At 42.8% G+C, this 13980-nt stretch overlaps 1 protein-coding gene across 1 annotated transcript; it reads right to left on the bottom strand.

Moving 5' to 3' along the window:
* Positions 1 to 3035: 3035 nt before the first annotated feature.
* On the bottom strand, positions 3036 to 13590 carry LOC142658931 (uncharacterized). Its single transcript, XM_075834537.1, has 4 exons — positions 13378 to 13590; positions 13184 to 13301; positions 12653 to 12727; positions 3036 to 3554 (listed from the first exon to the last, which is right to left on the bottom strand). The coding sequence occupies exons 1-4, from the start codon at positions 13588 to 13590 to the stop codon at positions 3136 to 3138; spliced, it is 825 nt and encodes a 274-aa protein (XP_075690652.1). The 3' UTR covers positions 3036 to 3135.
* Between the last annotated feature and the right edge of the window lie 390 nt (positions 13591 to 13980).

Raw genomic sequence — 13980 nt, 5'->3', positions numbered from 1 at the left:
CTGTATTACATGTGCGGTATTATATGGCAGAGTCTGTATTACATGTGCGGTATTATATGGCAGAGTCTGTATTACATGTGCGGTATTATATGGCAGAGTCTGTATTACATGTGTGGTATTATATGGCAGAGTCTGTATTACATGTGTAGTATTATATGGCAGAGTCTGTATTACATGTGTGATATTATATGGCAGAGTCTGTATTACATGTGCGGTATTATATGGCAGAGTCTGTATTACATGTGCGGTATTATATGGCAGAGTCTGTATTACATGTGCGGTATTATATGGCAGAGTCTGTATTACATGTGCGGTATTATATGGCAGAGTCTGTATTACATGTGTGGTATTATATGGCAGAGTCTGTATTACATGTGTAGTATTATATGGCAGAGTCTGTATTACATGTGTGATATTATATGGCAGAGTCTGTATTACATGTGCGGTATTATATGGCAGAGTCTGTATTACATGTGTGGTATTATATGGCAGAGTCTGTATTACATGTGCGGTATTATATGGCAGAGTCTGTATTACATGTGTGGTATTATATGGCAGAGTCTGTATTACATGTGCGGTATTATATGGCAGAGTCTGTATTACATGTGCGGTATTATATGGCAGAGTCTGTATTACATGTGTGGTATTATATGGCAGAGTCTGTATTACATGTGTGGTATTATATGGCAGAGTCTGTATTACATGTGTGGTATTATATGGCAGAGTCTGTATTACATGTGTGGTATTATACGGCAGAGTCTGTATTACATGTTCAGCATTATATGGCAGAGTCTGTATTACATGTGTAGTATTATATGGCAGAGTCTGTATTACATGTGTGGTATTATATGGCAGAGTCTGTATTACATGTGTGGTATTATATGGCAGAGTCTGTATTACATGTGTGGTATTATATGGCAGAGTCTGTATTACATGTGCGGTATTATATGGCAGAGTCTGTATTACATGTGTGGTATTATATGGCAGAGTCTGTATTACATGTGTGGTATTATATGGCAGAGTCTGTATTACATGTGCGGTATTATATGGCAGAGTCTGTATTACATGTGCGGTATTATATGGCAGAGTCTGTATTACATGTGTGGTATTATATGGCAGAGTCTGTATTACATGTGTGATATTATATGGCAGAGTCTGTATTACATGTGTGGTATTATATGGCAGAGTCTGTATTACATGTGCGGTATTATATGGCAGAGTCTGTATTACATGTGTGGTATTATATGGCAGAGTCTGTATTACATGTGCGGTATTATATGGCAGAGTCTGTATTACATGTGCGGTATTATATGGCAGAGTCTGTATTACATGTGTGGTATTATATGGCAGAGTCTGTATTACATGTGTGGTATTATATGGCAGAGTCTGTATTACATGTGTGGTATTATATGGCAGAGTCTGTATTACATGTGTGGTATTATATGGCAGAGTCTGTATTACATGTGTGGTATTATATGGCAGAGTCTGTATTACATGTGTGGTATTATATGGCAGAGTCTGTATTACATGTGTGGTATTATATGGCAGAGTCTGTATTACATGTGCGGTATTATATGGCAGAGTCTGTATTACATGTGCGGTATTATATGGCAGAGTCTGTATTACATGTGTGGTATTATATGGCAGAGTCTGTATTACATGTGTGGTATTATATGGCAGAGTCTGTATTACATGTGTGATATTATATGGCAGAGTCTGTATTACATGTGTGGTATTATATGGCAGAGTCTGTATTACATGTGTGGTATTATATGGCAGAGTCTGTATTACATGTGTGGTATTATATGGCAGAGTCTGTATTACATGTGTGATATTATATGGCAGAGTCTGTATTACATGTGTGGTATTATATGGCAGAGTCTGTATTACATGTGTGGTATTATATGGCAGAGTCTGTATTACATGTGCGGTATTATATGGCAGAGTCTGTATTACATGTGCGGTATTATATGGCAGAGTCTGTATTACATGTGTGGTATTATATGGCAGAGTCTGTATTACATGTGTGGTATTATATGGCAGAGTCTGTATTACATGTGCGGTATTATATGGTAGAGTCTGTATTACATGTGCAGTATTATATGGCAGAGTCTGTATTACATGTGCGGTATTATATGGCAGAGTCTGTATTACATGTGCGGTATTATATGGCAGAGTCTGTATTACATGTGCGGTATTATATGGCAGAGTCTGTATTACATGTGTGGTATTATATGGCAGAGTCTGTATTACATGTGTGGTATTATATGGCAGAGTCTGTATTACATGTGTGGTATTATATGGCAGAGTCTGTATTACATGTGTGATATTATATGGCAGAGTCTGTATTACATGTGCGGTATTATATGGCAGAGTCTGTATTACATGTGTGGTATTATATGGCAGAGTCTGTATTACATGTGTGGTATTATATGGCAGAGTCTGTATTACATGTGTGGTATTATATGGCAGAGTCTGTATTACATGTGTGATATTATATGGCAGAGTCTGTATTACATGTGCGGTATTATATGGCAGAGTCTGTATTACATGTGCGGTATTATATGGCAGAGTCTGTATTACATGTGTGATATTATATGGCAGAGTCTGTATTACATGTGCGGTATTATATGGCAGAGTCTGTATTACATGTGTGGTATTATATGGCAGAGTCTGTATTACATGTGCGGTATTATATGGCAGAGTCTGTATTACATGTGTGATATTATATGGCAGAGTCTGTATTACATGTGTGATATTATACGGCAGAGTCTGTATTACATGTGTGGTATTATATGGCAGAGTCTGTATTACATGTGTGGTATTATATGGCAGAGTCTGTATTACATGTGCGGTATTATATGGCAGAGTCTGTATTACATGTGTGGTATTATATGGCAGAGTCTGTATTACATGTGCGGTATTATATGGCAGAGTCTGTATTACATGTGTGATATTAAACGGGGGGGGGGGGACATTCATTTATGTACACCGTATTATTACATATCAGATTTTACATTTTCTTTAAAATGCGTGTTTTTATTGAGATTTTGCAGTTTACAGAAATAGACCCCAATAACCCCCACCCCAGACCTGCAGCGCTATCAGTCCCACTGGAAACAGCAGTCCCCGCAGTCACAGATCTCCATCCACAGACCGTGGCGTCCTGACTGATACGTGGATCTTAGTGTCAAACATGTTGCTGCTCACTTGTACGGAGAGGTCGTGGGTGGGGTCGATCTTCACAGTAAAGGTACTGACAACTCTGCTCGCGCTGCCGGTCTGTGTCACTGTGATTACTATCACCTCCTCCTGGCGTCCTCCAGTATCACCACGTATGGGCTGTATGACTTGTGGTACACTATAGGCCATAACCGTGGCCTTGTACATGTGCGCCTCCGTGTAGTTGCAGCATTCCTCATAGGCCAGGTGACACCGCGGTTTGCTCTGTTTTAAATCTTCGCTGCCCCCATTCTTACATTCGCTTTGCCTTAAATAATGGTCGTACCCATCACGACAACATTTCTGGATATTGGGATTGCGGTATCTGCTGACTGGGAACAGACAAGTTACACTGGTAACACAGAAGCGAAAAATACACAGCAAAAAGCAGCACAATGTATAAAAAGAAGATCAGGGTGCACGGCACAGGGCCCGCGAACACGCACCCCACCAGATACCCTGACCCTAGAACGTCAGAGCCCCAAGAAAGAGGGGAGAGTAAAATGATTCACCCATCGCTGCAGCATTTATACACCCACCAGAAGCTGAAAAAGACTCCAGCAGAAACGTTCCAGCAAGGGGTGAATACAGTGTGATATATAGATAACATAGAGCCACATGAGATGCCGTATATCAGAGCGTATCCTCCTTCTAGAGGGAATACAGTGTGATATATAGATAACATAGAGCCACATGAGATGCCGTATATCAGAGCGTATCCTCCTTCTAGAGGGAATACAGTGTGATATATAGATAACATAGAGCCACATGAGATGCCGTATATCAGAGCGTATCCTCCTTCTAGAGGGAATACAGTGTGATATATAGATAACATAGAGCCACATGAGGTGCCGTATATCAGAGCGTATCCTCCTTCTAGAGGGAATACAGTGCGATATATAGATAACATGGAACCACATGAGATGCCGTATATCAGAGCGTATCCTCCTTCTAGAGGGAATACAGTGTGATATATAGATAACATGGAACCACATGAGATGCCGTATATCAGAGCGTATCCTCCTTCTAGAGGGAATACAGTGTGATATATAGATAACATAGAGCACATGAGATGCCATATATCAGAGCGTATCCTCCTTAGTGTGATATATAGATAACATAGAGCCACATGAGATGCCGTATATCAGAGCGTATCCTCCTTCTAGAGGGAATACAGTGTGATATATAGATAACATAGAGCCACATGAGATGCCGTATATCAGAGCATATCCTCCTTCTAGAGGGAATACAGTGTGATATATAGATAACATAGAGCCACATGAGATGCCGTATATCAGAGCGTATCCTCCTTCTAGAGGGAATACAGTGTGATATATAGATAACATAGAGCCACATGAGATGCCGAATATAAGAGCGTATCCTCCTTCTAGAGGGAATACAGTGCGATATATAGATAACATGGAACCACATGAGATGCCGTATATCAGAGCGTATCCTCCTTCTAGAGGGAATACAGTGTGATATATAGATAACATGGAGCCACATGAGATGTCGTATATCAGAGCGTATCCTCCTTCTAGAGGGAATACAGTGTGATATATAGATAACACGGAGCCACATGAGATGTCGTATATCAGAGCGTATCCTTCTAGAGGGAATACAGTGTGATATATAGATAACATAGAGCCACATGAGGTGCCGTATATCAGAGCGTATCCTCCTTCTAGAGGAAATACAGTGTGATATATAGATAACATGGAGCCACATGAGATGCCGTATATCAGAGCGTATCCTCCTTCTAGAGGGAATACAGTGTGATATATAGATAACATGGAGCCACATGAGATGTCGTATATCAGAGCGTATCCTCCTTCTAGAGGGAATACAGTGTGATATATAGATACCATGGAACCACATGAGATGTCGTATATCAGAGCGTATCCTCCTTCTAGAGGGAATAGTGTGATATATAGATAACATGGAGCCACATGAGATGTCTTATATCAGAGCGTATCCTCCTTCTAGAGGGAATACAGTGTGATATATAGATAACATGGAGCCACATGAGATGCCGTATATCAGAGCGTATCCTCCTTCTAGAGGGAATACAGTGCGATATATAGATAACATGGAGCCACATGAGATGTCTTATATCAGAGCGTATCCTCCTTCTAGAGGGAATACAGTGTGATATATAGATAACATGGAACACATGAGATGCCGTATATCAGAGCGTATCCTCCTTCTAGAGGGAATACAGTGTGATATATAGATAACACGGAGCCACATGAGATGTCGTATATAAGAGCGTATCCTCCTTCTAGAGGGAATACAGTGTGATATATAGATAACATGGAACACATGAGATGCCGTATATCAGAGCGTATCCTCCTTCTAGAGGGAATACAGTGTGATATATAGATAACACGGAGCCACATGAGATGTCGTATATAAGAGCGTATCCTCCTTCTAGAGGGAATACAGTGTGATATATAGATAACATAGAGCCACATGAGATGCCGTATATCAGAGCGTATCCTCCTTCTAGAGGGAATACAGTGTGATATATAGATAACATAGAGCCACATGAGATGCCGTATATCAGAGCGTATCCTCCTCCTAGAGGGAATACAGTGTGATATATAGATAACATAGAGCCACATGAGATGCCGTATATCAGAGCGTATCCTCTTCTAGAGGGAATACAGTGTGATATATAGATAACATAGAGCCACATGAGATGCCGTATATCAGAGCGTATCCTCCTTCTAGAGGGAATACAGTGCGATATATAGATAACATGGAACCACATGAGATGCCGTATATCAGAGCGTATCCTCCTTCTAGAGGGAATACAGTGTGATAGATAGATAACATGGAGCCACACGAGATGCCGTATATCAGAGCGTATCCTCCTTCTAGAGGGAATACAGTGCGATATATAGATAACATAGAGCCACATGAGATGCCGAATATAAGAGCGTATCCTCCTTCTAGAGGGAATACAGTGTGATATATAGATAACATGGAACTACATGAGATGCCGTATATCAGAGCGTATCCTCCTTCTAGAGGGAATACAGTGTGATATATAGATAACATGGAACCACATGAGATGCCGTATATCAGAGCGTATCCTCCTTCTAGAGGGAATACAGTGTGATATATAGATAACACGGAGCCACATGAGATGCCGTATATCAGAGCGTATCCTCCTTCTAGAGGGAATACAGTGCGATATATAGATAACATAGAGCCACATGAGATGCCGAATATAAGAGCGTATCCTCCTTCTAGAGGGAATACAGTGTGATATATAGATAACATAGAGCCACATGAGATGCCGTATATCAGAGCGTATCCTCCTTCTAGAGGGAATACAGTGCGATATATAGATAACATGGAACCACATGAGATGCCGTATATCAGAGCGTATCCTCCTTCTAGAGGGAATACAGTGTGATATATAGATAACATAGAGCACATGAGATGCCGAATATAACAGCGTATCCTCCTTCTAGAGGGAATACAGTGTGATATATAGATAACATGGAGCCACATGAGATGCCGTTTATCAGAGCGTATCCTCCTTCTAGAGGGAATACAGTGTGATATATAGATAACATGGAACCACATGAGATGTCGTATATCAGAGCGTATCCTCCTTCTAGAGGGAATACAGTGCGATATATAGATAACATGGAACCACATGAGATGCCGTATATCAGAGCGTATCCTCCTTCTAGAGGGAATACAGTGTGATATATAGATAACATGGAGCCACATGAGGTGCCGTATATCAGAGCGTATCCTCCTTCTAGAGGGAATACAGTGCGATATATAGATAACATGGAACACATGAGATGCCGTATATCAGAGCGTATCCTCCTTCTAGAGGGAATACAGTGTGATATATAGATAACATGGAGCCACATGAGATGCCGTATATCAGAGCGTATCCTCCTTCTAGAGGGAATACAGTGCGATATATAGATAACATGGAGCCACATGAGATGCCGTATATCAGAGCGTATCCTCCTTCTAGAGGGAATACAGTGCGATATATAGATAACACGGAGCCACATGAGATGTCGTATATAAGAGCGTATCCTCCTTCTAGAGGGAATACAGTGTGATATATAGATAACATAGAGCCACATGAGATGCCGTATATCAGAGCGTATCCTCCTTCTAGAGGGAATACAGTGTGATATATAGATAACATAGAGCCACATGAGGTGCCGTATATCAGAGCGTATCCTCCTTCTAGAGGGAATACAGTGCGATATATAGATAACATAGAGCACATGAGATGCCGTATATCAGAGCGTAACCTCCTTCTAGAGGGAATACAGTGTGATATATAGATAACATGGAACACATGAGATGCCGTATATCAGAGCGTATCCTCCTTCTAGAGGGAATACAGTGTGATATATAGATAACATAGAGCCACATGAGATGCCGTATATCAGAGCGTATCCTCCTTCTAGAGGGAATACAGTGCGATATATAGATAACATAGAGCCACATGAGATGCCGAATATAAGAGCGTATCCTCCTTCTAGAGGGAATACAGTGTGATATATAGATAACATGGAGCCACACGAGATGCCGTATATCAGAGCGTATCCTCCTTCTAGAGGGAATACAGTGCGATATATAGAGAACATAGAGCCACATGAGATGCCGAATATAAGAGCGTATCCTCCTTCTAGAGGGAATACAGTGTGATATATAGATAACATGGAACCACATGAGATGCCGTATATCAGAGCGTATCCTCCTTCTAGAGGGAATACAGTGTGATATATAGATAACATGGAGCCACACGAGATGCCGTATATCAGAGCGTATCCTCCTTCTAGAGGGAATACAGTGCGATATATAGATAACATAGAGCCACATGAGATGCCGAATATAAGAGCGTATCCTCCTTCTAGAGGGAATACAGTGCGATATATAGATAACATGGAGCCACATGAGATGCCGTATATCAGAGCGTATCCTCCTTCTAGAGGGAATACAGTGCGATATATAGATAACATGGAGCCACATGAGATGTCGTATATCAGAGCGTATCCTCCTTCTAGAGGGAATACAGTGTGATATATAGATAACATGGAACCACATGAGATGGCGTATATCAGAGCGTATCCTCCTTCTAGAGGGAATACAGTGTGATATATAGATAACATAGAGCACATGAGATGCCATATATCAGAGCGTAACCTCCTTCTAGAGGGAATACAGTGTGATATATAGATAACATAGAGCCACATGAGATGCCGTATATCAGAGTGTATCCTCCTTCTAGAGGGAATACAGTGCGATATATAGATAACATGGAGCCACATGAGATGCCGTATATCAGAGTGTATCCTCCTTCTAGAGGGAATACAGTGTGATATATAGATAACATGGAGCCACATGAGATGCCGTATATCAGAGCGTATCCTCCTTCTAGAGGGAATACAGTGCGATATATAGATAACATAGAACACATGAGATGCCGTATATCAGAGCGTATCCTCCTTCTAGAGGGAATACAGTGCGATATATAGATAACACGGAGCCACATGAGATGTCGTATATCAGAGCGTATCCTCCTTCTAGAGGGAATACAGTGCGATATATAGATAACATAGAGCCACATGAGATGTCGTATATCAGAGCGTATCCTCCTTCTAGAGGGAATACAGTGCGATATATAGATAACAGAGCCACATGAGATGTCGTATATCAGAGCGTATCCTCCTTCTAGAGGGAATACAGTGCGATATATAGATAACATAGAGCCACATGAGATGCCATATATCAGAGCGTATCCTCCTTCTAGAGGGAATACAGTGCGATATATAGATAAAATAGAGCCACATGAGATGTCTTATATCAGTGCGTATCCTCCTTCTAGAGGGAATACAGTGTGATATATAGATAACATGGAACCACATGAGATGCCGTATATCAGAGCGTATCCTCCTTCTAGAGGGAATACAGTGCGATATATAGATAACACGGAGCCACATGAGATGTCGTATATCAGAGCGTATCCTCCTTCTAGAGGGAATACAGTGTGATATATAGATAACATAGAGCCACATGAGATGCCATATATCAGAGCGTATCCTCCTTCTAGAGGGAATACAGTGTGATATATAGATAACATAGAGCCACATGAGATGGCGTATATCAGAGCGTATCCTCCTTCTAGAGGGAATACAGTGTGATATTTAGATAACATAGAGCCACATGAGATGCCGTATATCAGAGCGTATCCTCCTTCTAGAGGGAATACAGTGCGATATATAGATAACACGGAGCCACATGAGATGTCGTATATAAGAGCGTATCCTCCTTCTAGAGGGAATACAGTGTGATATATAGATAACATAGAGCCACATGAGATGCCGTATATCAGAGCGTATCCTCCTTCTAGAGGGAATACAGTGTGATATATAGATAACATAGAGCCACATGAGGTGCCGTATATCAGAGCGTATCCTCCTTCTAGAGGGAATACAGTGCGATATATAGATAACATAGAGCACATGAGATGCCGTATATCAGAGCGTAACCTCCTTCTAGAGGGAATACAGTGTGATATATAGATAACATGGAACACATGAGATGCCGTATATCAGAGCGTATCCTCCTTCTAGAGGGAATACAGTGTGATATATAGATAACATAGAGCCACATGAGATGCCGTATATCAGAGCGTATCCTCCTTCTAGAGGGAATACAGTGCGATATATAGATAACATAGAGCCACATGAGATGCCGAATATAAGAGCGTATCCTCCTTCTAGAGGGAATACAGTGTGATATATAGATAACATGGAGCCACACGAGATGCCGTATATCAGAGCGTATCCTCCTTCTAGAGGGAATACAGTGCGATATATAGAGAACATAGAGCCACATGAGATGCCGAATATAAGAGCGTATCCTCCTTCTAGAGGGAATACAGTGTGATATATAGATAACATGGAACCACATGAGATGCCGTATATCAGAGCGTATCCTCCTTCTAGAGGGAATACAGTGTGATATATAGATAACATGGAGCCACACGAGATGCCGTATATCAGAGCGTATCCTCCTTCTAGAGGGAATACAGTGCGATATATAGATAACATAGAGCCACATGAGATGCCGAATATAAGAGCGTATCCTCCTTCTAGAGGGAATACAGTGCGATATATAGATAACATGGAGCCACATGAGATGCCGTATATCAGAGCGTATCCTCCTTCTAGAGGGAATACAGTGCGATATATAGATAACATGGAGCCACATGAGATGTCGTATATCAGAGCGTATCCTCCTTCTAGAGGGAATACAGTGTGATATATAGATAACATGGAACCACATGAGATGGCGTATATCAGAGCGTATCCTCCTTCTAGAGGGAATACAGTGTGATATATAGATAACATAGAGCACATGAGATGCCATATATCAGAGCGTAACCTCCTTCTAGAGGGAATACAGTGTGATATATAGATAACATAGAGCCACATGAGGTGCCGTATATCAGAGCGTATCCTCCTTCTAGAGGGAATACAGTGCGATATATAGATAACATGGAGCCACATGAGATGCCGTATATCAGAGCGTATCCTCCTTCTAGAGGGAATACAGTGCGATATATAGATAACATAGAACACATGAGATGCCGTATATCAGAGCGTATCCTCCTTCTAGAGGGAATACAGTGCGATATATAGATAACACGGAGCCACATGAGATGCCGTATATCAGAGCGTATCCTCCTTCTAGAGGGAATACAGTGCGATATATAGATAACACGGAGCCACATGAGATGTCGTATATCAGAGCGTATCCTCCTTCTAGAGGGAATACAGTGCGATATATAGATAACATAGAGCCACATGAGATGTCGTATATCAGAGCGTATCCTCCTTCTAGAGGGAATACAGTGCGATATATAGATAACAGAGCCACATGAGATGTCGTATATCAGAGCGTATCCTCCTTCTAGAGGGAATACAGTGCGATATATAGATAACATAGAGCCACATGAGATGCCATATATCAGAGCGTATCCTCCTTCTAGAGGGAATACAGTGCGATATATAGATAAAATAGAGCCACATGAGATGTCTTATATCAGAGCGTATCCTCCTTAGTGTGATATATAGATAACATAGAGCCACATGAGATGTCGTATATCAGAGCGTATCCTCCTTCTAGAGGGAATACAGTGTGATATATAGATAACATGGAACCACATGAGATGCCGTATATCAGAGCGTATCCTCCTTCTAGAGGGAATACAGTGCGATATATAGATAACACGGAGCCACATGAGATGTCGTATATCAGAGCGTATCCTCCTTCTAGAGGGAATACAGTGTGATATATAGATAACATAGAGCCACATGAGATGCCATATATCAGAGCGTATCCTCCTTCTAGAGGGAATACAGTGTGATATATAGATAACATAGAGCCACATGAGATGGCGTATATCAGAGCGTATCCTCCTTCTAGAGGGAATACAGTGTGATATTTAGATAACATAGAGCCACATGAGATGCCGTATATCAGAGCGTATCCTCCTTCTAGAGGGAATACAGTGTGAGATGTAGTAGAGTAACGTAGTATTGTTAGGGTATGTTCATACAGAGTGTTTTCGCCCGTTTTTCGGGCCGTAAACGGCCGAAAAATCGGAAGCAGAATATGTTCTGCTTTCAAACATCTGTCCATTGCTGCGTGTCTCCATTGCTGCTTGTCTCCATTGCTGCGTGTCTCCACTGCGGCGTGTCTCCACTGCGGCGTGTCTCCACTGCGGCGTGTCTCCACTGCGGCGTGTCTCCACTGCGGCGTGTCTCCACTGCGGCGTGTCTCCACTGCGGCTTGTCTCCACTGCGGCTTGTCTCCACTGCGGCGTGTCTCCACTGCGGCGTGTCTCCACTGCGGCGTGTCTCCACTGCGGCGTGTCTCCACTGCGGCGTGTCTCCACTGCGGCGTGTCTCCACTGCGGCTTGTCTCCACTGCGGCTTGTCTCCACTGCTGCTTGTCTCCACTGCCGCCTCATGAAGTTTTTGTTAATAGTTTGCAGTCATTGGACGGCCGGACATCTCCACAAAATCCTCTCCCAGTGTCAGGACATCTTTCTGGAGCCCACGGTGTCACTGCGGTCATGGGGGGGGGGTGACCTAGAGACCGTTACAGCGGAGGCACCACATGTGCTCATCAACACAGTAAGATATTATAAAGTGTTGTGACTCCTCCGAGACATTTCTCTCACATTTACCATTTGTCAATGGAAAATATTTCTTACATCTGGTGCAGGGTGAAGGCGAAGAGTTTCCCAGAACATCCAATCAGAGCTGGAGTCTAATTGGTTGCTATGGATAACTGCGCCGCTATTGTTTTGACTCCTCTCACCCACCCGTCATCCAGGACCCCAGTGTTAGGAGTTAAAGCTGTAACATACTCATCTCCTGGATCTGCGGGTCGGTGAGCACGGATCGCCGCCGCCGCCGCCGCCTTCTCTTCAGATCCGCTTTATCTGGAACAAGAAATATATACCGTTACATAATATATAGAAGCGCCGGCCCAGCCGCCGGCTGTAATTCAGCTTGTGGGTCCCTGGTCATCTATTCCCAATAGATATGTCATTACTAATGTAGCAGCGATGGATGAGGTGTCTGATATCAGTTCTGGATCTGGGCTGCACAAATTTACCTTACACGAAGCAAGGCGAGTAATGACGAGGCCCACAGCAGCACAGAGTATTTCAGCAGTGGCATTTCTGGCTTTTGTATAAATAAAGCCTAATGACAGTAGTTTTCTAATAGACTTGATTTCTATTCCTCACCACTTCTGCTTGCTGTCAGGTAATATAAACTTTTTTTTGTTTCAATCCAGAGGCTAAAAATCGACAAACGTATTACTTCTCACAGCTGGAAATTTGTTACCATGTATCCAGTCTGCGAGGTCCTGATGAAATGACTGCAGACATTACCGGGATCTTTCATCGGGTCCTGCGGGGCGCTGGTTACTGGGATTCTCGTCTCTTCCGTGAACACTTCTGATTCCGCCAGCAGATACACAAAGTCTCCGGGGAAATCCTCCAGTTTGATCTATGACAGAGGAACCTGAGTGACAAAGTACAAGCTCCAGAGACGCCGCACATTCTCCTCCACATCACCTACTCACCGAGAGCTGCACCGCTCCCTGGTAACGATTCTCAGGAGTCAGCGGCAGCAGCGCCGAGGAGAACGTCGTCTTCTTATCCGGGTAACTCCGTAATGAAACCTTCACAGGGAAACTCTCCGGCTGCTGGAACGCGCGAATAAAAACCCACTCAGGAACGCCAGGTCTCCATGTCTCCGGTCCGGTCACGTGGGGTCTAGACAAAACAGAGGACATTACTCTACATCACTGAACTCATTCACCACCAGCACCAGGCAGCGCAAATAAAGGAAACCCAGCGAGAAAACCACCTGTGTAACCAGCACACTCCTCTCCTGACATACTCTGTGCTGCTGGGGATCCTGCTCCTTCCACTATGTAACTCTCATCCTGTCACCCCCCCACATGATCAGCACACTCCTCTCCTGACATACTCTGTGCTGCTGGAGATCCTGCTCCTCCCACTATGTAACTCTCAGCCTGTGACACCCCCCCCCCCAATAGATCAGCACACTCCTCTCCTGACATACTCTGTGCTGCTGGGGATCCTGCTCCTTCCACTATGTAACTCTCATCCTGTCACCCCCCCCCCACATGATCAGCACACTCCTCTCCTGACATACTCTG

This window comes from Rhinoderma darwinii, chromosome 8 (genome assembly GCF_050947455.1).
Source record: "Rhinoderma darwinii isolate aRhiDar2 chromosome 8, aRhiDar2.hap1, whole genome shotgun sequence".
NCBI classification, from domain to species: Eukaryota; Metazoa; Chordata; class Amphibia; order Anura; family Rhinodermatidae; genus Rhinoderma; species Rhinoderma darwinii.
This window is presented reverse-complemented; position numbering and strand designations above follow the sequence as displayed.